This window comes from Alligator mississippiensis, chromosome 5, assembly GCF_030867095.1.
Source record: "Alligator mississippiensis isolate rAllMis1 chromosome 5, rAllMis1, whole genome shotgun sequence".
Classification (NCBI taxonomy): domain Eukaryota; kingdom Metazoa; phylum Chordata; order Crocodylia; family Alligatoridae; genus Alligator; species Alligator mississippiensis.
The window spans coordinates 201,563,649-201,589,928 of NC_081828.1; the positions used below are offsets into that span (position 1 = coordinate 201,563,649).

The 26,280-nt window shown below is 48.0% G+C and overlaps 1 protein-coding gene across 3 annotated transcripts in view; it reads left to right on the forward strand.

Moving 5' to 3' along the window:
* The first annotated feature begins 539 nt into the window (after positions 1–539).
* NCAPG2 (non-SMC condensin II complex subunit G2) overlaps positions 540–26,280 on the forward strand; it is a 77,948-nt gene continuing 52,207 nt past the window's right edge. Inside the window, exons 1-7 of one of the 3 annotated variants that reach the window (XM_019498753.2) lie at positions 547–632; positions 1,505–1,644; positions 8,662–8,776; positions 10,026–10,214; positions 11,332–11,446; positions 15,547–15,707; positions 20,188–20,322. In XM_019498753.2, coding sequence (XP_019354298.1) covers positions 8,699–8,776; positions 10,026–10,214; positions 11,332–11,446; positions 15,547–15,707; positions 20,188–20,322 — 678 coding nt within the window. In that variant the 5' untranslated portion in view covers positions 547–632; positions 1,505–1,644; positions 8,662–8,698. Of the gene's footprint in view, positions 633–1,504; positions 1,645–2,287; positions 2,392–8,661; positions 8,777–10,025; positions 10,215–11,331; positions 11,447–15,546; positions 15,708–20,187; positions 20,323–26,280 lie in introns of those variants that run through there. The other 2 variants (XM_006265223.4, XM_019498763.2) reach the window with 2 other exon arrangements.

Here is a 26,280-nt window from a genome sequence, read left to right on the forward strand (position 1 = left end):
TCGGAGACTAGAGCTGTGAGGAAAGGCTGAATGACCTGGAGCCATTTAGCTTGGAGAAGAGAAGCCCGAGGGGGGATTTGATAACAGTCTTCAACTCCCTGAAGGGTGGGTGCGGAGAGGGTGGAGGTGGGCTTTCCTCTAGGGACAGGGCCTCACACTGCCGCAGGGGAAATGCAGGCGGGAGTTTAGGAGCTTCCTGCCAGGGCGGCTGGGCACTGGAGCAGGCTGCCCGGAGAAGCTGGCCCCGCGGAGGTTGTCCAGGCACGGCCCTAGAGCAGGGGGCTGCGGGGATGACTGCGAAGTCCCTGCCGGCTGCTCCGGGGGCTGGTTCTGCCCACGGGCCCCAGCTCCTGCCTCAGCCAGCGCCAGTGGGCACGTATGGGGGGGCGGGCGGGCCACGGACTCGGCCTTCCCCTGCACCACAGCTCTGCCCCACGTGTATTCGCGCATTGGGGCCGCCCCACACACGGCTGCCGTGCGCGTGCCCTTGCGCATGCGCAGCCGGCGGGGGCGCAGTCACGGTTCAGCGAGGGAGCGTCAACGCCTGCCTCGCTCGCGAGAGCGGCGCTCGTTGGCGCGCATGCGCGTGGGCGGGGCGGGCGGTTAACGGCCTCCGCGGGAGTATTCGAACGGTGAGTGGAGCGCGGGAGGGGCGGTGCGGGGCGGTGGGGTCGGGGTCTCCTCTGCTGTGGCGGGCGCGTTGTGTTGGGCCCGCTCGTACCTGCTCCGGCCTGGCTGCCCGCGGCCACGGAGCGGGTTCTCCATTCCCCGCGGAAAGAAGCGGCGCGGAGGTGCCCCTTCGCCGGGGAACGGAGGATGGCACCGGTCTGCCTCGCTCTGCTCGCGACCTAGGTCTGCGGACCTCTACATAGGGGTGTGGATGTAGTCACCTTTGTGAGATGGGCATGACCTTTTCCACCGTGTATGAGTCGAGTTTTGAAGCCCAGGTTTTAACTCTTAAAACTCAACCTCGACTTACGCACCTCATTCGTACTTCTGACCCCCACCCAGCCCTGGACAAATCTTAGCCCAGGCCTGACCTGATCTTTACCTACCGACAGCGCCCCTGTCACTGGAGGCCATGGGGTCTGGGCCCAGCCCAAGTGTAGCCTATGGGCCTTGTGGGCGCCAGGCTCGGTGCTTGGCTGGTGCTTGCAGGAGACGGGGTTGGGCTGAGTGCCCGGCCAAGCGGCGTTTCCATAGTGTGCTCACAGGGGATGGGGCCAGGCTTGGTGCTTGTGTGGGGCGGCCCCATCCCCTCCAAGCGGTGCCCTCTGAGCCACACCGAGCCTGGCCCAGCAACATGCATCTACCCCCTGGGTACCTGGCCCGCAGTGTAAGTCGACCCCATATTTCTGATCCAAAAAGTTAAGTTGACTTATACACTGAATCTACAAAATTCTTACTTTTTTGGATCAGAAAAATGGGGTTGACTTATACTTTGTAAACCTGCACACCATGAAATATGGTACTTAGAAATATAGATGTCTCGATTTGTCTACAGATCGATCTGCCTATATATTATCGACTCCTAGAGAAATGGGGCCGGAAGGGACCCTCGGAGGTAATCTAGTCAAACCCTCTGCCTGAGGCAAGATCATCCCTATTCCAACCATCCTTTACAAATTCATAATCTAAACTCAGGTAAGGCTACCATCAACCCTGGCACATAGCCCTGACACCCTAGTCTGCCACAGATAAAGGCACCAGTGTCCTGCTTCTGTGAAATGTTGTCAATAGATGCTCCAGAGACCCTAGGAAGGGGACCAGCCCCTGCTACAGAGGAAGGCAGACACCCCTGCAGTCTGTACCAATCTGATCATGAGCCCAAACGTAGCAATTGGTCTGACCCTGACAAGGGGATATGTATACATCTGTATATATATCTATATATCACAAGCTTCTGTGAAAGGTTCACTCTTCCAGATGCTATGAAAGATTGTGCAGAAAGCAGAGTATAAGGAGAGAAAAATGTAAGAACAAAAGGCAAGGGTGAAGGGAGAGGAAGAGATGGCAGAGGAGGGCAGTGCTAGAAGAGAAGAACAAAGGAGCTGTAAACATAGGAACAAAGGGCAGGGCAGGATCACAAACGCTAGCCCACGTACTGAGATGACATAAGGATCTGTAGTCCCTATTTAAACCTTATTGAACACAGTCCAGTTTGTGGCTGATTTCTTGTTCATTCTCCTGCATGGGGACAGCAATCTCAAGGTCAGCCATGGACCATTCAGGGAGACTGAGCGTTCTTTCCTATGCTTTTGTGTCTTCCTGCGTCTGATGTCAGATTGGTGTCCGTTGATCCTCACATGTAGAGATCACCTGGTCTGTCTGATGTAGACAGCAGAAGAGCATTGCAAGCTGGTGATGGCGGATATAACATTAGAGTTGCAGGTAAATTAACCTTGAATGCTGTACTTGGTATTAGGTCCGGTGATGATCTAGTTTGTATTGATGTGGTATCACAGCAGGCACGGACCCAAGTCCATTGGAAGGCCTGGTGCTTTGATGTGGATGAGAATTTGCTAGTCTGTTGTTTGAGAGATGAAACTGAGAGCCAGGGCAGGTTCTTCTTATACTTTGCTTTCAGTGCATTCTTCATAGCATCTGAAGTGAACTTGGGTTTATAAAAGCTTGTGCTCGGTATATAGATCTTATTTAGTTGGTCTATAAAAGTGCAGATCTACCCTGCCTTCTGAATGAGTTCAGACTCACACTGATAATTACCTCTGTCTTTGGAAAGCCTTCAGGGGTAGGTCTCAGGAGTGGTGATAAATTTGCAATAGATCTTTTCAAGTGATCTGAGCAGGAAGCAATAATTTGAGTAGCAGTTGGCTGTTCAGAGTGCCTTGAAAGTAAGTGTTAATGTTGGTTTAGAGGAGTTGAGTCATGTAAGTAACTGGGCAGTTGGCACCTTAGAGGCCACCTGGTTCAGAGGCAGGAGCTTTGGTAGGCAACAAGCTACTTTGTCCAGGGTTAAGAAATGGGCTGACGGAAAGACAAGATTTCATATAGAAAGGTGGCAGAGGGGGGTGAATGCTGCTAAGAAAGCAAATCAGGTTGATTAGATGAATTGAGATAAATAATAGAGGCAAGGATTTCTTAGGGTGATATCTTTTACTTATGTGTAGTTGGGATAAAGTTAGACCAGCTTTCAAATGCAAGTCATTCTTTGTCAGGTCTCTGATTATAGGCTGTGCCTGGATTCCTGTAATAAGAGAACCAATGAAGAATGTCTTGCAATTCAAGCTTGTCTAACTTTATACTAACTACATGGTTGGTTTAAAGAAGATAGCACCCTAAGAAATCCTAGCCTCTTGCATATTTTTTGGTCCATCATGGCCAGTCTTACACTGTAGTTGAGAAGAATGAAGCAGTTGATACCTGGAAGGGACTCAGCTGTTAACATTTAGTCCAGGTAATGAGATAACAACTCACCCTCCCTGTTGAGAGCACATTTAATACAATCCAGGCTGTGGATGACCTCTTGTTCAGCAATTTTGTGTTGCAGTTGGTTTAAGTTCCTTTCTGGTTAAGGACAGCTGAGGGCAGTGATGGGAAAGCAGAGATGGAGTGGTAAGGAGAGCACTTTACTGATGATCTGCCCAAGCAGGGTTAAGTGTTCTGCCACAGGCTTTTTTTGTTTCTCTAGTACCTGCCTTCTTCATTTCAGTTAATCTATTCAACCTCCACCTTATTACTTTTCTTAGAAGTGTCCCTGTCCCTTTCCCTTTGTATATTCAGTTTTTAATTTCTGCCAGTCCATGCATGGCATTTGAAAAATAAACAGTTGCTTCTCTGAGCCAATTATTCTCTAAGGCCCTGCCCTGCCTTATGTCAGACTAACACTGCTAACCACCTCTGTAAGGAAATATGTAAAAGGAAGACTTATGATGTACTTATGTAGGGCTTGCCAGCACTCGGGAAGCTCTGCACTTCACTTAATACGCATTTCCTTTACAGTTATTTTTGGTGCACTTTTGCTAGTTTTAGAATGCTTCAAAGGTGTGTGCATCTGTCTGCCTTTCAACAGTTTTGAAGGTGTTTGAAGCACTTTTGATTTTATGTCCGTCCTTATACTCCTCGTGGGGAAAGTTAAATGACTCAGAGGGTTGATCCAGAAATGCTGTGCGCCAGATTTAGAACTAGCCAATAGGAAACACTAAGCACACTGACATTCTGCCCCACTCCAGAGCATGGGCATCATGGTGGATTTGATTTAAATCAAATTGATTTAAATCACTGGTCAAGAAGCCTTGATTTAATCATTTTTTTTTTTTACGAAATGTGCATTCTTGTTTGATATGCTCTATTCATTTAGCTTCTTGAAACTGCATTTTTAGAGGGAGGTAAAGGCTTGACTCTGTATACACAAACTTGCAAGAGACAATAGGGCTGATGGGTAGGTAATCAGTAGGGGTGCACCGATAGAGATTTTTGGGGCTGATACCAATAGCTGATATTTAAGGAGGCATATTGGCTGATACCGATCAGATTTCCCATACAGTTGCCTCCAGCTAGTAAGTGTGGTGGTGGAAGAGGCTTGGAGGAGGTAGGGTAGGTGCTGCCCAGGCGTGGTAGGAGTGGGACCAGAGCCTCAGCTCATGGAGAGAGAAGCGGCTCCCACTGTTGCTTGCACCCTAGGAGGGCACAGTGCGGGGGGGGGGTGTGTTCCCCAGACTTGCATGAGGTGGGGTTGGCTGCAGCCAAGTCTGTGTGGGGCTCTTTTCTCAGGGGCTGGGCTCAGAGCGGGTGCTGGCAGCGCTGGGAGGATGCTGCATCCACCCCAAATTTTGCTGCCACTCCGCTCCCAGCATAGCTGCCAGCCGCAGTCCTGGCTCTTCTGGCATGTGGGTGGAGGTGGGGCATTGAATGGAGCTGCTGCGTGGGGGCATCGTGGCTCGGCAGGGTGCTGCGTGCTATCTGGGAGCTGGAGTGGTTTCCCCTGTCAGCCAGAGCCCGATCCCACTCAGCCCCAGTGGCCCCAGCTCCCAGACAGCACACAGCGCCCTGCCGAGCTGCACTGCACCCATGCCATGAGGCAGTTGTCATGCGGGGGGGCCGGGCAGCCATGGAGTCTTCTCCTACTGCTTCCCCAGCTGATCCGAATCTCCGAATCAGCACCGAAACTGCGTCAACTTCAAAACGTATTTGGCCAGATTGAAATAGAACAGTGATCCAAAACACCAAAAAGAATCACTGTCCCTCTGAAATGGCCGAATCCTAAACCATAATAAAACATAGCCGTTTTGCACAGCCCTAATGTGCATGTATATATGCACATGGCCACCAGGCAACCTGAGAGCAGCTCCTGCAGGTTGGGAGTAAGGGGTGGAATTGAAGCCCCCATAGGGAGGGAGGGAGTTAATTGGGCAGGTCTGGGGCTGCTGCCCAGCTGGGCAGTAGCTGCCCAGCTGGGCAGTACACGGGGCTTGGGGCCGCAATATGCAGCTGCAGGGCCCAGGCAGGGAGCTGGATGGGGCCATGGGCGGCTCGTCCAGGAAGCGGGGGGAGGGGCTGGCTCCTCATTGCTGTGTGCACTCCTGGAGGGTAGAAGGGACCCCCCAGATCTGCGCATGTGGTGGGGGCAGCTGCCCACCGTGAGCTTGGGCTCCTGCCCTACTGCTCTCCCTTGGGGCCTCTTGGTAGGTGTGACCCAGTGCTTCAGGCCAGAGCTGGGCCCCGCAGGAAAGCTACTTGCTGCTACAAGCTCCATGCTGCCCTGGTGACACATCCCCTGTGCGCAACCCCGTGCCACTGCTGTTGCTGCTGCCATGCATGTAGGGGACATGTTGTCAGGGCAGCACAGAGCTCACAGTGGCAACCAACTTTCCTGCATGGCCCCACTGTGCCCTGCAGCACTGGGTCACACCTGCCACGCTGTGGAGGCCCAGAGGGAGGGCAGTAGGGCGGGAGCCCAAGCCCACAACGGACAGCGTGCCTCTGCCCCACACACAAATCTGGGGTGCATGGGTCCCCCCGGGAGTGCGCGTAGCTGTGGGGAGCAAACCTCCCCTCCTTCCTAAGCCCACAGCAGTGGGGGAGCCAGGCTGCACTTGGCTGCAACAGCCACCATCTCCTGCCAGGGGGCTGCAGACCTGGGTCCCTGGCCCCATAGCCCGGGCAGCTCCCTCCGGCCACCCCAAAATTTGCCATAGCTCCCTCATAGCCTCCCTCCCAGCACCGCTGCCACCTGCCCCGAGCACATCCCTGGCCCAACCCCTCCTGCCATGCGCCGGGAAGAGTCTGGCACAGCTGCAGCCCACCCTGCTCCACGTTGATCTGGGGGCGCATGCCATCCCCCCCCGCCCTCCTGGGGTGTGCATAGTGGTGGGAGCTGCCTCCCCCTTCCTACACCTCTAGACAAGCCATGGCTCTGTCCCATGCTGGCCACCGCCTGCCCCAACCCCACTCCCTCCCTTACCCCGGGGGCCTGGAGTTGCCCGCCTACCCCACATCCCTTCCCTCCCCTTCCACCACAACAGACTTACCAGCTGCATGCAGCTCTTCAAGCTGCCAGGCTGTGCTCCTCGCCATCTATGTGCTGAGCTGCGGCTGCACATATGTGCAGGCATTTATCAGCCAAATTATCGGCCACATCTGGCTGATTTCCGATACAGTCCATTTTCTTTATATCGATGCCAATCCGATATCGGACTGATGTATCAGTGCACCTTTAGTCTGTACCCTGTTTGAAGCCAGGAAGTATCCATTGTAAGTTAATCTAAAGGTTTTACTGTTTTAAAGGACTGAAGGGTTGAAAGTTTTGGTAGTTGGGATAGGTATGACAAACGAGCAGGAGTCTTCACTGAAATGATTCTTTGGTAATATGCTATTGAGAAACCTAGTCAGGAGTTAGACTGTATTTTTGTTCCTGACAATATTTAAAGAACTTCAGTGTGTTTGTATCACCCTTCCTGCCCCCACAGTGATATTCAAAGCCAAAATTCTTATCCAAAGCATTATGGATCAATTCAAACTGAGCTACCCTGCTCTTGCTATTAGAGGTGGTATTTTCAACAGCTGAGTTGGCAACACAGAGAATAGTTTGCATTTCCATTATTTTGTGCCTTTGAGTAAACTGTTGCTGTTTGGGATGTTTCCTAGCTAATAAGGGAGTATTTGGTGGAAGAAAATTATATACTAAACTGTCTTTTTTTAGATTTCCATTAAAAAGAAAATACAGGAGCTAACCAATTAGGGAATATATTAAGAAAAAAATCAAGAACAAATTCTGAAGGCTGAAGTTCAGCACAAGTTGAAAGTATCACTTGGGACTAAGCAATCAAATGTGACCATACAAACTGGAGAACAACTAGCTAAGTTGCAAAAGAGACCTGGAGGATAAAGTGGACCATAAGCTGAATATGACCGTAACCCTTTACCGTGCTTTTTATTAGCATGCTGCCAAAGGATCATTTGGCTTCCAAATACCTGAAGCGTGAAAGACCAGAGGTATTTTAACCTTTGGGCTACAATGCCATGCCATCTGGCCTGCGGGGCTTCTCGTAGGTTCCGAAATTTGCTGGCAGGGAAGCGGTGGCACCGTTCCCCTACTGCCAAATTTCCAGGCCTGTGGGGTGTTCTGAGTTGTGTGTGCTGAATTGTGTGCAGGCAGCACTGGGCCCCCAGGGCCAATCCTGACGTACAGGGCTCAATCCTGCCTGCAGACTGGCTCTGTGCTATTCATCTGGCCTACAGGTCTAACAGCTTGAACACCACTGTGATAGACTATCCTATCAGAGGACAGGACAAGGAATAACAAGTCTTAAGTTACAAAGGACATTCAGGTTGGATTTTAGGGAAAAGATTAAAATGTGAAAGTGGTTAAGTAGTGCATTGAACTATCTAAAGAGGTTGGGGACTCATCATCCTTAGTAGTTTTTAAGAGCAGGTTGGAGGAAGTTTTGTCTGAAGTGGTTTAGACAGGGATGATTCTCCCTTGAGCAGGAAGTTGTGCTAGATGACCTCCTGAGGTCCCTTCCAGACTTATTCTTCTATAATTCTATAAATTTAAAAGCTAAGTTATCCGCTTGTGAAGGTGTCATGGGATGCTAAACAAAGTAATCGCTCTTATGAACCAAATGAGAAACTTTGAGGAGTTTTTGTCTGCAAATTTTTTCTATGTATTGATGATAATGCTTTAATTACAGCTGCTATATATTTTTTAGTCACTACATTTGTTTTCATGCAACATGTACCTCTTCTTTAATTAGTTGCTAGAAATTGGGGGTGTATATCTTAAATGAGGGGAGCAGAGGGCCCAATCCTGTAGGAGCTGAACTGCAGGGCTTTTCCTCAGGCTGTGTGGGCAGTCAAAACTGGACTGTCAGCTCACTTGGCCAGCACTCCTGGGTGCCCACCCAGCTCGAGAAGCAGGGCCAAGCAATTCAGCTCAGTCAGTGGTGTCAGCTGAGAGGATGATCTTCCTGGAACTGAACTGCTTGGCCTTGCTTTTCAAGCCAGGTTGGCACTGTCCTATAGCTCAGAAGTTAACAGAGCAACCGTGGGTTTTTGTTCCACAAGTCCCCCCTGCCCCCGGCTGTAGCTGCTCACGTTTTCTCTGTGAAAATATTGTACTCACTGGTATTTTTAAGGGAAGTTCTTTCATGTCTTATTTTGGGGCATGCAGTGTGTGGAAAAATGGTAATTGTTTTTCCCTAGGTTCATGAATTGAGCACTGTAGGAAGAGCAGTCCAGCATGATGAAACGTGAAACATTTCTGCAAGCTGTATCCAAAAATACTATTGAAGATTTCTTGTGTTTTGCCAAGCTTCATGTAAGTAATCCATGATGTGTATGCATAACAATTGTGTAGTATAATAATCTTCTGGCATTTATTTTTTTAATCTTTTGGTAACTGTTACCATGTTTAAAGCAATAATGGTAGAAAATATTGCTGTAAAATGGCGTAGCAAATTTAGAGGCATGGCAAACTTTTAGTGCCTTTTTGTTATCACGGTCTTAAGATCAGTAGAGACAGACTGGAGAGTGTAGAGGACAGTAACAAGGACAATGAAAGGCTTATAACAGGGGTTGGCAATGTACAGTGTCCAGCCCAGATTTGGCCTGTGTAACTGACCTGTGGAGCTGAAGGTTTTTTTGTGGCTTATTCTGTGGCTGTGTCTGTGCTGGACAAAGAGGAGCTGTGGTGGGGACAGGCAGTTTCTAGTGCCACCTGCATCACTGCCTTTTTTCCACAGGCTCAATCTGACTCATGCAGCCATTGGAACTGGCCTGTGGAGCTGAAGGACTTGAATTCTGCCCACATCCGTGCTGGGCTAGGCAGCAAGGAGCTGGACATGGGACAGGGTGCTGGAAGCTGCACCTGCATTGTTGCTGCTTCTCCCTGCCTCCCACAAATCCTCCCTCCTAAACTACAGCTAATGGGGAACTGAGTAGGGGCTGGAAGCTGCGCCCATGCTGCAGCTGGGGAGTAGGGTGCAGGGACAAGTGGTAGTGGCATATGTGCAGCTCCCAGTTGCCTTGCCCTGGCCCCAGCCTAGTTTCTTCCTGGCTGGAAGCTGCACTTGTGCACCAGCTGGGGAGTAGGGAGAGACTGGGAGAAGTGGCTGCAGCGTTTGGCCCCAGTGTGGGTGCAGGCAACCTGCCCTCCCTGCTGGTGACACACTTCTGAAGCCATGCAGCCTACACTGGACTGGGGCCAGGTTGTTTTGTCTCATTACTCTATAAAGATTGTTGTCCCCTGTCTTTTGAGGATCCAAATAGTTTAAGAACCACAACAGTTCTGTTAGGGAATCCATTGGGTTGACTAATATATAAATTATAATTTGCACAAAATTATAATTTCGAGCAAATAATTGTTATCTTTATTAGTATTTCTTTATTGGGTGTAATATGAAAGATTCATTGAAGTTAGAAGCTGATCTGGGGGCACAGTTTTTTGTTCTATGTTAAAAGAGAAGCATTTATTCCATTGCAGTAAAATCCTTTCGCATATAACAATGCACTTCCCCAGAATAAAGAAATAATTTTTGTGCTATGTCATTTTTTTAATCACTTTTCAGCAAGATGTATTTGATCCATTTGATTTGAATGAATTGCTTCAAGAGTTACCAAGAAAGCAAAAGGAAATATTATGGGAGAGGCTGAAGCATCTATTAACGCAAGTTTTGGTAGAGAATGCAGTGGAAGAATGGCAGAGTCTTGGTGATGAAAGTGATAATGATATGGAAACAGAAGGAACTCTGCAAATGGTAGGTAAATAAATAAGTAATATCCCCCCCAAATATCAAGGTAACAAGTATTTTGTTTTCTTTTACCAGTAGGTTCATCCATTTAGAGATTGTAGAAACAGAGTTTGAAAACTTCAAAAAAAACAGGCTATAGTTTTCAGGGTTACGATATTTAATCTTTTTTCTCATTCTAGAGTTAAATATTTTATTAATTGATCAATTATTATTGCAATAAATATAATGAATATTTCTTCTTGTAGAATAAAGTGTTTAAAATCTAACTATGACAAGTTAGGTTTTGTTGTACATGGTTTGAATTATATTGACTGAATGAGTATTCCTTCTGTAGAGGTTCTTTAGTTAATGTCTAAAAAGTTCTACATAATTTCCTAAATATATTAAAGGAATTAAGGATTCTTAAAACTATTAAAGGATATTAAGTTAAATTATTTTTTAAAATATCCCTACCTGTTTTGTTGATGCATCAGTTTATTAAAGATGCAACAAAATAAAAAAAAAATCCATTATATTTATGTTGGACAAGGAAACCAATAGATTAATCTTTCAGGCATAGGTACTATCTGAGAAAGGTACTAGCTATTGCAAAATTTCTTTAGATCTCTCCCCTGAAGAACCACTACAATGGGGTGAAAAATACCCAGTAAGGCAAATCTTATCCACTGGTTGACAAAACATGCAAGTGGTAGAAGAACCACAGCACTAGCACAGCATTACTTAGCACTTGCATCTTAGGATCCTAAGGTGACTAAATTATAAGTGAATTGACCCATACAGCAATCCTCCAAGGTAGATGCCCTTTGTTGCAAAATTTAAATTATGGATTTGGTCATTGTGGGGCAGAAGTGGTGTACAAGGTTTAAATCTAGATTAATTCTGTATAAATTGGAATTAAATAAACCTTTCTTTTGGATTTAAATGAAGCAAAATCACTTTTTGGCTTATTGATGAAGCAAAGAAATTGAAGTGTATACAAAATCGAATGTTAAAGCCACACAAACTGTCTATTACTGATACTTATTTCCTTATGTTGTTCGTTACAACATTCTCAGTCTTTCTAGTTATTATGAAAAGAACTATTTTGCAGGGTGTTTAAGATGTGTTGTTTGCTAACTTTCAGAAACAAATCATAGCTGTGATCCAAGGAGTGACCACTGTAGTTGCTTCTTCAGTACCTGTTGTAGATGAGAATATAAACTACAAAGCTCTTTTAGAATGTGCTCTCATATTAAATGGTAAGTAATTTTCAGAATTTTAAGCTATCCAGCCAACATGTTTGGCATCTATATTTTGCTTATGGGGTGAACAGAAAATTTTTCAAATGAAATGGTGAATGTTGATACCAATGACAAGACTTATTTAGTTTGACAGTCTACCGCAGTGGTTCTGAACCCGTTTAGACTCAAAGGACTTCCTGAAAAATTCCAGCTCTAAGTTTTCACTTGTTTTTTGACCACAGAAAAAAATAGTAATTCTTCTCTTGCGAAGAACTCAGGTTAGGATGTTTTTAACACTGATCTCTGTGACTGATGGGTGGTATGGAGTTGCACATCTTAACCTGGGATGCTTTAGAGGCTCTAAACATGGTGGGTTTTTTTCTTTCCCCCCCCAATTGGAAAAGATTATATTGTGTGTTACAGTGTTCTGTTTCAATTTCTTATTGGTAGGCTGACCTATTCCCAAAGGATAAATAAACTATCATTTTAAATGGGCCCTTCCAGTATAGGATAGTTATCAAGGGTAAATATTTTTAATCTCTTTTTTCCAAATGGTGATCAAACGGACAGTGAAATTCAAGGTCTCTTCTACTTCAATGAGATGTACAAATACATTTTTTAAGTCATGCCCTGAATATGTCACTTTCACTGATGACACAAGCGTGTGTAGTTGGTAATAACCAGCGTTGCACACCAGGTGGCGCTTATCTATGGTTCAGTCACTACACAAAGGACAACACTACAGCTCTTAAATCGGAGCATTTCATACCTATTCTATGTGTTTATGTGAGTTTATGTAAACTCCATGCATGATCTTGATTTAATATTTAGCATAAGTAGTGAAAAAAGGCTGTGCTTGGAAGTCTTTTCCTATGTTCTCTTCTCCCCCTATGCCCACTGGTACTGTGCTTGTGCTTCATTCACCCAGATCCTTTTATTAAGTTTTTACAAAGAAAATATGTACCTATACTGAAAAATAGATAAACTATACTGAGTTTGGCAGGACCTTAAAATTCCCAAGTACTGAGCAAATGCCTGACAAGCCTGTCTTATGATTATAAAAAATATAGTTTTGGCTGTTTTATATCTTTACATACACTTCCTTAACCAGGCAAATTGCTTTGTTAATAAATATGTCCTAGCTGATTGATCTTGGAACATCATTCGGTATTGTGATATTAAGCAAAAAATGTATGTAGGACAGATTACTTAAGTTCTTGCTTTGTTAAGCAATTTATGACAATGTCAGCAGTGACGATAAACAGATTTTTGCCTTATGTTTGGAATATAGCTGTTGAAGGAGCGTTTGATAATAAGAGGAGTGATATTTACATGTAAGTGATCTAATAGAATAAGTAATCCTGTGATATGTCTGTAACAAACTAGAAGACTATGCTGATAAACAGAGCAAGTTCTCCTATGAGAATGTTGCATCTTGTATGTCACTGTAATGTTAAGTTGCTGCCACTCCAAAGCATAATGACTCTCTGTTTTCTGTTTTTGCATACTTGGACGAGGTTTACAAAGGCAAATAGGGAAGCAGATGTTAAGGTTACACCTGGATAGATAGGTGTGTGGAGTGAAGGTTTTAGTATATGGCTAGAAAAAGAACTTGTGCTTACTGCTGCTCTAGAGATCTGTGTCCTTAGCTTTTTGGTAACTCACAGTCTTCTTTCATTCAGCCTCTCATTTCTATATGAGAGGTGATACAGTAAAGAGTAGGAGTGTTTCTACTAAGTTTGAGATATTTCTACCCAATGCTTCTCTTTGATATGAAGGTGCTACGTGCTCAAATTCTTACTGTATGGTCCATGTGGTAGCATCACAGTTTTTACTCCATCAAAATCTGGGAAATGTTCTGCCTAAAAATAAGTAACAGTATGGCCAATATAGTCTTTTACCAAGTGGAACTTAGATTGGTCAGTTTTACTTTGAAGTCTTCTGTTTGGAAGCATAAGCATCAGGGTAAAATTCAGAAGGTAAAGTTTACCTTTTCTTGCTTTTCTTATATATGGAACTGATATTGACTTGCTTATGAACAGATTACCAGCTTCATTCCCCCCAAAACAAAAGTAAAATGTTCTTTTTCACTGGAGTTTTGCTAAAAATGTGTTTTTAATTCTAATATAATAAAAGCCGGGCTACTTCCAGTTGTGTCTGGCTGTCTGTAATGCTCTGAGCCAACTGCGCATGTGCTGCCTGGAGCCTATTGACAGAAAGACACACAGGTGAGGCAAGGCGGTGGGGGCCAGGGTGTGATCTGCTGCGCAGGGGAGGGGAGGGGTGGGGGCATGGCTTGCAGCCCTGTTGGGGGTGTGGCATGTGGCCGTGTGGGGGCATGGCACATGGCGGGGGTGGGCCTGGCCCACGGCTGCAGTGGGGCGTGCGGGCAGAGCCCATTGGCTGCAGCACGTGGCCGTGGGACAAGGTGCACCCCTCCGCCCACTTGCTGCACTGCATCCTGTGCCCGTGAGCCACGCCCCCTGCGCAGAAAGTGCCTGCTGGCTGCAGCCACAGGGCACGGGGTGGGGCACGTAGGGCATGTGGGCAGCCCATGCCCGCTCCCTGTGTGCCCCCCCCCACAGCTGTGTTCCCCCCCCTTACCCCCACATGGGGAGCGACTGCCAGCTGCGGCCTTAGGGTGCTGCATGGAGAACAGGAAGGGGGTGGGGGCACAGTGGGCTGCTACCACCAGAAGGGCTGAGGCTGCGCTGGGCTGATCCGGGGGCGGGGGGGCTGTGCTTGGGCCAGGCCGGGTTGTGGGCCCAGGGGAGCCTGGCAGCTACTCCAGGCGTGTGGGCAGGCGGCTTCCCCCACTGCGTGCACTGCAGGGGAGGGGGGCCCGTGCTGCCCCCTGGGCTCCTTGGTACCACGCCCCTTCATGAGCTGCCGGGCTCTGATGGCCCCACAACTCAACCCAACTGAGTCCCCAGTCATGGTGAATGAAGCCTTGGCTGGGCCGTGAGACACTCGGAGCCCGGCAGCTTCTCTAGAGGTGGTGCCAGAGAGTCCAGGGGGTCATGTGGCCCCTTCTCTGTGCACGTGGCAGGGACAGCTGCGGCCTCAGCTCTACCTCTGCTCCTTTCCTTGGTGTCCATGCTCTGACAGCAGTGTGACACCACATGAGTCCCATTGCAGGCTGGACTGGGCAGTGAGGCACATGTGTGTGGTGTGGGGGTGGGTGCCTGGGTGTGTTTGTGTGCGTGTGTGTGTGTGTGTGTGTGTGTGTGTGTGTGTGTAGCATGTGGCTGGGTATGTGCGGTGTGCAGCTTGTGACTGGGTGGGTGTGTCTGTAGATGGGTGGCATGTGGCAGGGTGCGTGGGTGTGGCCTGTGTCTGGGTGGGTGGGTGGGTGTGTCTGGGTGGGTGTGACATGTGGCTGGGTGTGGGTGTGTCAGATGTGGGGGGGCACACCAGGCCGGACACAGAGCTGAGGGAGAGGAGGTTGCGCGCAACTGGACACGGAGTATTGGCACCACTGGGTGGTGGTGCTCCATCCCTACCGCCCGCATGTCATTCTTGATGGGCACTTTGCTAGTTTGGAATACATCTACCATCTGAATATGTATATATTCCTCAATTGCATGTTTGCCTACTGATGACTTCTCACTTTTTTTTGTGTGTAAGTTATATGAAAGTTAATACAGTTCCAAGTATTTATACGAGCTTTTTTTCCTTTTGCCTCTCTAATTGGGATTGGGACTTTTTAAAATGCAGGGTTTTCATGATATATGCTGTAAACTAAGCCAAAGATGTGACTTTTATTGATAAATGTGTCCAAAGCTATTAATGTTAGCATATGAAAATGTACATAATACTAATGATTTCTGGGTAAGGTGGGTAAATATGCTTCTCTTTCTGTTGTTGCTGTCTGTTAAAAAGCGTAAACTTACAAATATTTCAATATTACTGGACCAGTAGCTCTGACAAATAGCTTGGACTTAATAGAGCCTTTTAGGTAAACTTAAATAACTTTTGTGATTAGTATTGTGGGTACCATTGTGGGAAGACTAGAATTTTAAGTTGAGCATCATGAGACAGACTGAAGTTGCTAACAGACTGCTGTCACATGAATTTAATTATACTTGCAGTAAATAATTGCCTTGTACTCGTTATAGGTATTCTTTATGCATTACCTGAATCTGAAAGAATCCTACAGGGTGCCATCCAGCACTTATGTGAAATATGGTGGAAAAAAGGACTCGAAGAAAAAGAACAACTAGGGAAAACTGCATTTATTATACTGCTAAGAAAAAGTCTGAAGAGCAAAATTGCTACAGTAGGTTTAAAGCTATATGGGTAACTTTTTAATTATTACTGAATATCCAGAGAGAATTAATATCTCTTCAAAATATTCTTCCTTTTGAACTAATTAGGCTGTACAATTATAAAGACTTTCAACTATAGCTTAATCTAATATGCATTTAATGCCTGTTGGGTCTAATCTGTACATAAGAGACACTCATGTAATAAGTGCTGTAAATTGTTAGACCATGTGAAATTAATTTCAAACTCCAGATTTATTTTTAAATTGTCATCACTTGATAAGTTAGTGATTTTCTTTTCAGCTTTTCCATCTACTTTTCCCAAACCCCAAAATAGTCAGTGGTCAAGGTTTTTAGTAGAAGCAGATGATTTCAGGTGATTCTATTTTGAGCTGTGGTATCCAAGACAACTTATAGGAAGGGCTGGTTTTCAGAGGATATTTTATTAGCGGTCTCTGAAAATCAGTTATCTTTTTTTTATTCCATTTTGTATACTCAAAGAGACTTTACTTTGTAGTAAGCCTCCTCTGTCTGCTAAATTTCTTTAACCCACTTCTCTGCTCTAGTTTTCAGCTGCTTGAAGGACAACAATTCGTACCTCCCCGCTTGCATTTCTTTTTTGTTAGTTACCATATTTACTTGAATCCAAGATAAGGTTTTTTTTCTTCATTCAGCATGGAGGGGTAAGTCCCTCATCTTGGATCTGAGTGCAATGGGGAGGGAGGTCTGGCGGCTGCTGCGGCTCTGACTCCATCCCTGAGCCCAGCTTGGTTCTAGGGTCAGACTCTCAGCGGCCTCTGACCTCTTCCCCCTCCTCTTTTCCCCACCCCTTTATTGTCAGGCACAGCTCCAGCTGAGGTGGGATTCCCTCCTGGGCACTGAGTACATGGTAACTCTATCCCCTGTCCAACCAATCGGTAGCACTCCTCCAGCCCCAGGACACTGCTTTATGGCTGGACTGGGGCTGTGCTTCCATGCGTTCTGTGACCTGGGAGGGAATGGAACTGGAACCGTATCTGACTGGGAGGCAGGGTGCAGAGCAGGGTGGAAGTAGGAAGAGGCTGTGGGGAGTTGGGGGGAAGGGAAGGGGGATAGAGGCTGTGGGGGTGGGATGGGGCAGGTGCCAAGGGGGTAGGCAGGCAGGTTGCAGAGAGAATAAATGGTGGAGGGGAGCAGAGGGAAGGGAAACGCCTGCCCCCCTGTTGCTGCTTTCCCCACTGTAGCAGTGGGAACAAATTTAAGACATCCCTCTGATAATTAGATTCTATACCTGGAAAATTATAACAAATTTATTTTTTTTCCATATATACAATCTACTGTATTTACTTGAATAAGGTTTCTTCCTTTCCAATCAGCATTTGGGGGGGGGGGTAGAGCTCCTCATCTTACATGTACATACAAGGAAACCTCATTAAATATGTTGTCTGTCATTAAAGTGCTGCCAAAAGCACAGCACGTGCTCAGTAATGAAAACTAACTATGGAGTTAATTAATTGCAACCAACATGGAGAACATGGATATAAAACACTTGGCTGATATTATGCAAACATATTGATGGGAACCTGCCACAAGGAAAGGTTAGTGCAGCTCATGTGAATAAGATATATGGTAGTGCCTACTGAGTGCAGCCCCGCCGCCTCCCCCCCCCCCCGCAACACAGGTGTGGCCCAAGCAGTTCACGCAGAATCCATCTGTTGTCCCCTCTCTCAGCTGGTTGCATATGATTAGGGTGGTCCTGCAGAACAGGCAGCCTGTGCCTCATCTGCATATACATTTTTGGAGGCTTCCAGGACTCGTAACAAGAACACCATATTCCAGCCGTGAGTTGGGGAGGCTAATTAGCATGTGGATCCTTTGTGGGTGGTATCTGCAGTATACCATGCACCTGGAAAAGTATAACAAATTCATAAATTTAGCAAATTCATATAAAGTATAACAAATTCATAAATGTTCCATATACAGAATCTGATTATTGGGGGAAGTCATCTTATCCTTAAGTAAATACAGTAATTATTGAGGGTCATCTTAAATTCGGAGTAGTTTTGGATTTGAGTAAGTACATTAATTGGTAACTGTTTTAGTTTCAACTTGTTTTATAGTAAGTTTCTAGGGAAGCTTTTTTGTCTAAACCAGTGGTTCTCTACATCATTGGATTCAAGGCACCCTTCCATAACTTTTTGGAGCCTAGTAGCACCCAAATTCAGAACCAATTTATATACTACAGTGATTACATCCTTTCAGAGAGGGTGGTGGGGGCGGGGGGATCAGCCAGGCATGGACACGCCTCAGCCTGCATTTACCTGCTTAGCATTCACCCTGTTTGAGAATCACTAGTTTAGACTAGTGGTGGCCCACCAACTGTCCATCTGGTCCACCTTTTTGCTTGGTGCACCAGATGGATAGTGCCTGATCTGGAGCCTGGGTCAGGTGCATCAGGGTTCTATTTGACTATACAGAGGGGAGCGGAAGACAGCGTGGCCCCTATTCATCTGTTTTGGAAAGGGAGTTTGGCTCAGTCCCAACTCATCCTCACAGGGGATGGTCCTGATCCAGCCACATGGGTCATGGGCAGCCCTGCAGGCCAGATGTCATGGCTCCATGAGCCAGAGGTTGAGCACCTCTGGTTTAAACTAGAGGATCAGCGATACATTGGTCTGATATTGGATCGGCACCGACATAAAAAAAAATTGATTGTATCAGAAATCGGCCTGATGTGGCTGATAATTTGCCTGATAAATACCCGTGTATGTGTGCAGCCGCAGCACAGCCCAGCAGGATGGAGAGCTGTGTGCAACTGGTAAGTCTGTGGTGGAAGGGGAGGGAAGGGGTATTAGGGGGTCAGATCAATGCTCTCTGCAGTGAGGGAGGAGTGGGGCTCGGGCAGGTGCTCCCCAGCTGGGGTGGGGCGTGGGACAAAGCCACGGCTCATCCAGAGGGTGCGGGGGGACAGCTTCAGCCGCTGCACGAACCCTGGGGAGGCATGGGGGGAGGAGGAGTGTGCTCCCAGATCTGAATGAGGGGGTGGGGGACAGCTGTGGGCTGCAACCCAGCAGGAGGCTGGGCCAGGTTGCACTCAGGGTGGGTGGTGGCAGCGCTGGGAGGGGAGCTACCCAGGTGGGGCTCAGGCACTCCAAATTTCGCCATAGCCCTGCTCCCAGCACTGCTGCCACCTGCCCCGAGCGCAGCCCTGGCCCAACCCGCTCCCTCCCCCCATGTGCTGGGAAGAGCCTGATGCAGCCGTGGCCCCAGCCCGCAGCTGCAGCCCATGCCCCGTGCAGATCCAGGGACGACCCCCCCAATGCCCTCCCCAGAGTGCATGCAGCAGTGGGAGCCCCACCCCACACTGACCCAGCTGGGTAGCGCCTGCCCCAGGCCCTGCCCCACTCCCTCCCTCACCGTAGGGGGCGTTGATCTGCCCCACCGTCCATGCCCCTTTCCTCCCCACTTCCCTTCCACCACAGCAGACTTACCAGCTACACACATCTGTCAGAAATTGGATCGGTATAGACTGATATGCCTCCTTCAAAATTGGTATTGGCCCCCAAAATCTATCGGTGCACCCCTAATTTAAACTGTTTCTGTAAACCACCATGCACATCTGTGGTACTACTCAAATAATGATATCTTAGACCAGGGTGCTCAACCTCTAGCTTGCAAAGCCATGAAATCTGGCCTGCAGGGCTTCTCCATGGGTTAGAAAACTCGAAAGCAGGGAGTGGTGTAAGCTTCGTGCAGCCGGATCCAGTTTCATGCAGGCCATTGTAGCGAAGGGGGGTCAAGGCTGGGCCCTACTCCCACATATCCAGATTGGGTCAGGCTGCTCCCAGCCTCCCCCCCCCCCCCCCCCGACCTTGCATGTGTGTCCTGTCCCCTCCCCATACTTCCCCCATGTCGGGATTAGAGCAGCTCCATGCCTCATCCCTGCTTGCGTGCCTGGGTCAGGGCCACTTGAACCCCATAGTCCCCAGTGCATCCAGATCAGGGCCACACCAACCCATCCATGCCTGGGGTGAATGGATCAAGGTCAGGCTGTATAACCTCCTGCAGCTGGATTGGGTCCATTGGTTTGGATCTGGCCTGTAGATGGACCTGGCACTGCCCATCTTGCCTGTGGGGTAAAAAGGTTGGGCACCACTGTCCTAGATGATCCACCCCATTTTTGTTATCAGAAGCAGTTAGGCTTTTACAACCTTGTCGTCTTCTCTATGTAGTGACCCTTCATCTTCTTTTCCTTAACTTTCTCTTGTACGTTTTCAGAAACACTTACAAATCTGTACTCTGCAGTTATGCACATTGAGTGACTCTGTTTCCATTTCCGTTACATTCATTATCTTGAAGTTTTCTTATTGTGCTCTCTGCACGAGTACCATTGTCTTCATGGTAAAGACTGCCTCTGGTCCTGAATTTGAAATGTGATTCAATTCTTGCATAGAAAAGTCTAAAAGTTTCATAGATTTACTTCTTTACTACACAGCTGATTATTTTCTCTTTCAGGGAGCAGATGTAAGTCATCTATGGCATCTACATCAGGCATTACTATGTTTTGATTATGACCTGGAAGAAAGTAATGAAGTGAAAGATTTGTTGCTTCAGTGCTTTATGAGTGTCACCCATATAAAAAAAGAAGAGGTAAACAGGTGTTTTTCCCCATTTGACTTTTGCTTGTATTTTTTGAAATAGTGTAATGTATCATGTTTTCTGAGTAATCTATAATGAACTGGAAGGACTGGTCCTTAACAAGCTATACAATACAGCCTTAGAGCAGGGATGTCAAATGTAAGGCCCATGGGCTGTATCTTGCCAGTAAAGCTGCTTTATCCTGCCTGCTGGACTACCGGCTGACAACTAGAAGTTGGGGGCATGGCTGGTGTGGGGAGTGGCCTGCTGCATTCAGCAGGAGTTGGAGCTGTGCCTCAAGGCCTAAGCCAGACCTGCTGTCACACCACCATGTGCTCCAGTTTGAAATGGAGCTGCTGCTGCCACTGCCACTACTACTCCATAGCAGCACAGTGAAAATATTCTGTGCTGAAGGAGTTAGTGAGAAAATAGAAAGTTCTTCTGAGGTGAGTAAATAAAATTTTTAACAGCATGATGATGATTCTACACAAGGGCCCATTTTTTGAAATTACAAAACTTGCACCAGTGTCTACAAATTCAGGTCCCTCTTGCATTTAGTGAACAATTGGTCTGTTGCAACTTTTTTGTTGCAGTTTGTATGTTACGGTATGATGAGGCTTTATGTATTATGTGCCTTAAAATACCTTATTGTGGGCTAAAACAAAAATGTATTAAGGCAGTGGAAATAGCATAGTAGTAATGTAGTTGGGCTTTTTACAGACTGGAGGACAGGCTCAGATTTTGATAGCAATTAGGATTTAATGTTATGTCCTTAATGCATTAGAAAGATTAGAAGAGAACTGAAAAAGTAGTGCTAGCTTAGTTTATGTTCTGTGCTTCAGTAGCTAAATTCATATAGCCATATTTAGGCAATAATAGCCCCTTACATCATTTTCTTTGTTTTGTTTCTGAATTTTATACATTAGTCAATGTGTATGTTTATGCACAATGGAAAAATTTAAAACTATTCTACAAATATAATTTAGTTGTTCATCAGTAAATACTGATTAAAAAATATTTGTTTAACCTGTTGTAATTACAACAGGTTAAACAATGAATCAATATGGTAGCCCCTGCCCTTGCCCATGTGGGCCTGCTCTGGCTGGGTCTGTGAGGTTCCCCTACCCAGCCCAGCACCAGTGGAGTGCTTCCAGCCCCTTGAGGAGCGGTGGGGACTCAGTAGCTCCCCAGGGCTGCATCTCACAACAAACTGAGTGGGCAGGTGAGTCCTATCTGAGCCTGTGTCTGGGCATGGCTGGAGTGGGCAGGGTGCGCCATGGGGCTGAGCTGCAGGGCCAGGGGAGCCACCCCATGCCTGCTTACTTCCACCTTGCCCTGCCAGGCCCTGCAGCATCTGTAGCAATAGAAGGCGTTGCATCCGTCCCATCACGGCAGCGCTGGGCTCCGGCCTGTAGCTTTTTAAAGTCAGACCAGGAGGTGGGGGGGGGCGGTACTGAGCCTGGGGGGGCTCCTGCCCTGCCCTGCTGTGCAGGAGCGGCAGCATCCACCAGTTTGGATTAACACAGATTGCCAGCAGCTAAAGCAGCCCTGCCAGGCAGGCGACACAGCCCAGGAAGCCCCAGGTGGCAGCAGCCAACAAGGGGATGCAGGCACTGGCTCATGGCTTCCTGGGGCCAGCTGCATCAGCCAGCAAAGGAGTAGGGGGGAGCTGCCTGCCTCCCCACCTTCTGCACTACTGCAGCTGGCCCTGGGAAGCTGCGTGCCAGTGGTTGCAGCCCCTTACTGGCTGCTGTTGCCCCAGGCTTCCTGGGCTGTGCTGCCTGCCACAGCCCAGGAAGCCTCAGGCAGTAGCAGTCAGCAAGCAGCTGCAGCCACTGAGCTGTGACTTCCTGGGGCCAGCTGCAGCAGTGCAGGGGGGAGAGGAGGGGTGACAATACCTAAAGCTAGGCTACACAGACCCTGGTGCAGCTGCTTGTAGCCTCCCTGCTGCCTGCTATGGGGTCTGTGTAGCCTGGTATGGCATCTGTTCATCAATGAGTGATGATTCTGAGATACAACCCCCCCCCCCCCCCCCCCCGGAGTATTTCTGGGGGGGTAAGGGGAGGGACTTCCAGTCCCAAGATGGCAACCAGGGGGTGGTCCAACTGTTAAGGGATGGGGCTACCCATGCAGCCTTCAAAAGCTCACCCAGCCTTTTTAAGCAGCCCTCCACCCAAAATAATTGCCTGCCCCTGTACTAAGGCCTCTCAAAGGTTTGGGTCAGTTTCAAAAGCCTTCCTATCCTGCTCGCAGACATCTTTGAAGCACAGTTTTGGGTGCTCTACTCTTCTCTCTCCACTTGCAATTAGCTCATATAGGATGTCCTTCAGGATGTGCCCATCTTTCATCCTGCGAAGATGGCCAAGCCAGCATAGGCACCACTGTTTGAGTAGTGTAGTGATGGTTGGCAGGTTAACTTTGGCAATGACATCTGTATTGGTGATTCTGTCTTGCTGCTTGATATCAAGGGTATACCATATACAGCGTAGGTGGACGCTGTTCATCTTTTCTTGATGTACATATGTTGACCATGTCTCACTGTTGTGCATAAGGACACTGAGGATGCAGGCTTTGTACACAAGTGTCTTATTTTTGATTGTGGGTTTTGTATTGTTCCAGACTTGTTTGAAGACCTTACTAAAAGTGGTAGCAGCCTTTCCAGTGAACACCTATAGCTCTTCATCCAGTGATAGGTTGTCGCTTACTGTGTATCCAAGGTAGCAGAACTTGTTCACTGCCTTGAGAGGTGTGTTGTCAAGGCTGATAGATGGTGACTAGTGTGCACCCTGTCTTAGGACCACAGTCTTCTTGATGCTGATAGTCAGGGCAAACATCTTGCAAGCATGGGAGTGGCAATTAGTGAGTATTTGTAGTTGGCTTCCTTCATGGCAGTGAGTGAAGCATAGTCAGCAAAAAAACTCCCTAATAAGTATGTGCCTCACTTTTTTTGTCTTAGCTTTTAGAAGTAATAGATTGTAGAGTTTGCCATCTGATCTGGTGTGAAGGTATATGCTTTCCTTCAAGCCATCAAAAAGCATATGTGGCAAAGTGGGAAGTCCCCAACCAGCCACAGTGCTGGTCTCCCACTGCCTCTGGGCTTGCTGCCCACCCCTCTCACCTGCTATGCCTTGCTGTTAAGTAATTAGTTGGTAATTACATGGTAGGCTCCCCTCAACAGCCCTAATGTCTAAGGGCCGAAAGTACACGCTCCTACTATCTCTTAATGTGTCTCATGCCTCACAGAGGTTTCTAACAGCTGTGCTTTGCTCCGGCCTGAGGCTGGGCCCAACTCAGCACAGTGTTAGGCCTCTCGTGTTTTGCCCTATTACGGGCCACACTCGTACTGCCTCCCTCTCGCTGAGGCCTCTCTCTCTCTCTACCAGGTCTCACCCAGTCTCTTTCAGAATGCCCTTCCTGGGCCTCACTCATACCACCCCTCTTTTCCCTGGGGACACACTCATCCTGCCCTGTCATGGGCAGGGGTCCTTGGACTTGATGCCCATCACTCCCCAGCCAGCAAGCGTGCAGCCTTTTGGGCATCTTCCTGCTACCCTCATCTGGGCGAGCGCTGGGCGGTTCGCAGAACACTGGTCTGATTCGGCCTCTGGTCTCTTGCCGGGTCACTCACCCAGCTGCTCTCAATCAAGGGGCTCCTGACTCGCCCCAGTGTTTACCTGCAGTTCCTCCACTGCTGCCCCCCTCATCCCCACAAATAGGCCTCAGGTGCCCAAAGGCTTACCTGGACTGAACTCAAGCCCCCTTGCTAGCAGGGCCTCACCTTAAAGCCCCCTGCTCTCAGGGACCCAACTCACACCCCTTACTCACAGGGTCTCATCTCATGCCCCCGTATTCACAGGTCCTCACAACTACCACTCTCTACTTGCCCCTCTCTCCAGGGCCTCACACCTACCCCTTTCATGCAGGCCTTCAGGTGCCCCTCTGCACCCCACTCTGCACCTCCGCCTCCACTGGGGCAGATACTCCGCCCCCTAATCTGGGGCCTGGGGTTGACATCCTGCAGGCTCAGGTGCCACTTGTCCATGTGCCTGGCCCACAACTCTCAGTCTTTGGGGTCTTGCACCCCACACGGGCTCAGGTGGCTGCAGCCATGCCTGGCCCCACTACCCACTCACCAGGGTCTTGCACCCACCGGGCTTAGGTGCCACACCAGGGGGTGCCTGGCCCTCTACTGCCTTTGGTGTTAAATAACCCACTCGGAAGGCGGGGGCTGGGGTTAAGGTGCCCATCCTCGTCTGTCACTGGGGAGGTAACTGGCCTGGCATTTCCTGAGGGCTCCCATGCCACTAGGAGCCCCACCAGGCCACCCTTCCCCAGCAGGATGCAGTTTCAAGTCATGCCCAGGACCAGAAGCCTCCAAGCCCATAAGCTCCTGCCCTTACCTCCTAGTTATTGCAGGAGCAGTAGCTCCACCAGGAGAGGTTCCTTCCATGGTGTCAGGCAGCAAACTGCTGCCTTCAGCTCTGCTGGCCTGGATCTAAAATGGCCACTCATCAGAGATGGGGTATCACCTGCCGCCAGCTCTTAAAATGGCAGACACCAGATGTGCTCTGCCACCCACCTTCCCCCTTAAAATGGTTCCTGTGGGAGGCTTTCCCCTGCTGCTCCGCAAGCAAGCTCCCACAGAGCTTCTAAAAGCCCCAGAGTGGTGAGCCCCACTGGTGCTCTACTCCACACCTTCCCCCTTAAAAAAATGATCCTTGGGGTATCTCCCAGCTTCTTTCACTGCTGGCTCTTCTCCAGTCTGCTGCCATCTGAGTCACATGGCAAGCATCCCAGCTGTGCTTCACCACAACATAGCATAGCAGCATAGAAGATCCCAAAGAGTAAGGGCACCAGAACACAACCCTGCTTTACTCCACTCTTCATCTTAAACCTGTCAGAGGTTGATCCATCAAACTGAACTGTAGTTAGCATGGTTTTGTGGAAGGAGCATATCATGCTGAGTTATGTTTTGGGGCATCCAATCCTTATCAGGACCCTGAACTAACCTGCTGTGCTGACAGTCTCAAAGGCTTTTGTCAGATGGACAAATGCTGCGTACAGTGGCTTATTTTGTTTTCTGCATTTTTCTTGCAGTTGGTGTAAGAAGAATATCATGTTCACTGTTGATCTCCGTGCAATCAGCAAGTTGTTGCAAGCATTTTAAGATGACTCTGGCAAAAGCCTTTCTTGTGATGCTGAGCAAAGAGATGTCCCTATAGTTGTTGCGGTCACAATTGTCTCCCTTGTTGTAGATAGAGTGATGATGTTAGCATCATGCATGTCCTGGGGTACTTGATCTTCTTCCAGCAGCATGCAAGGAGTTGAAGATGTGGTAGCAGGCTAGCTTTCCCACACTTAGGAACCTCAGCTGGGATACCATCTTCTGGTTCTTTTCTTTTCTGCTTGCTAGACAGTCTATGGCCTTGCTAAGTTGCTCAGCCATGTGGGGGTTGGGAGAACAGGTGGGGGTCAGGTGGGGCTGGGGGAGCAGGCAGGGGTGGGGCCTGGCAGAGGTTCTCCCATGGTCCCTTCCTTCAATCTTTCCTGTCCCGCCCTCTACTTACCAGCATGGAGTCTAGGTCCAGCTCCCTGCTGCAGCCAGTGGGGACTACCCGAATCACCAAAGCTCTCCAAATCTTTTCTGAATTGATTCAGAGAGCTTCAGATCGATTCAGACCTTTTAATTGGTCTCCTGATTTGATTCAGATATGCAGATTCAGCTGCCGAATTCAGCCAAATCTCCTCTGAATCGAATCAGCACCTGAAACTTCGCACAGCCCTATTATCTAGTTGCCAGCAGCAATTTACTGGATCTTATCTTTATGAAGATTTTTAGTTACTGCTGACCTGTTCCATAAACAAATTGCTATTCCATTTTTCTTCACACTGACATTTCACTTGATTATGAACAGATCTGTATTCTTACCAAAGCGACTTCAGAAAATTATTGCTCTTTGTAAGCAGTTT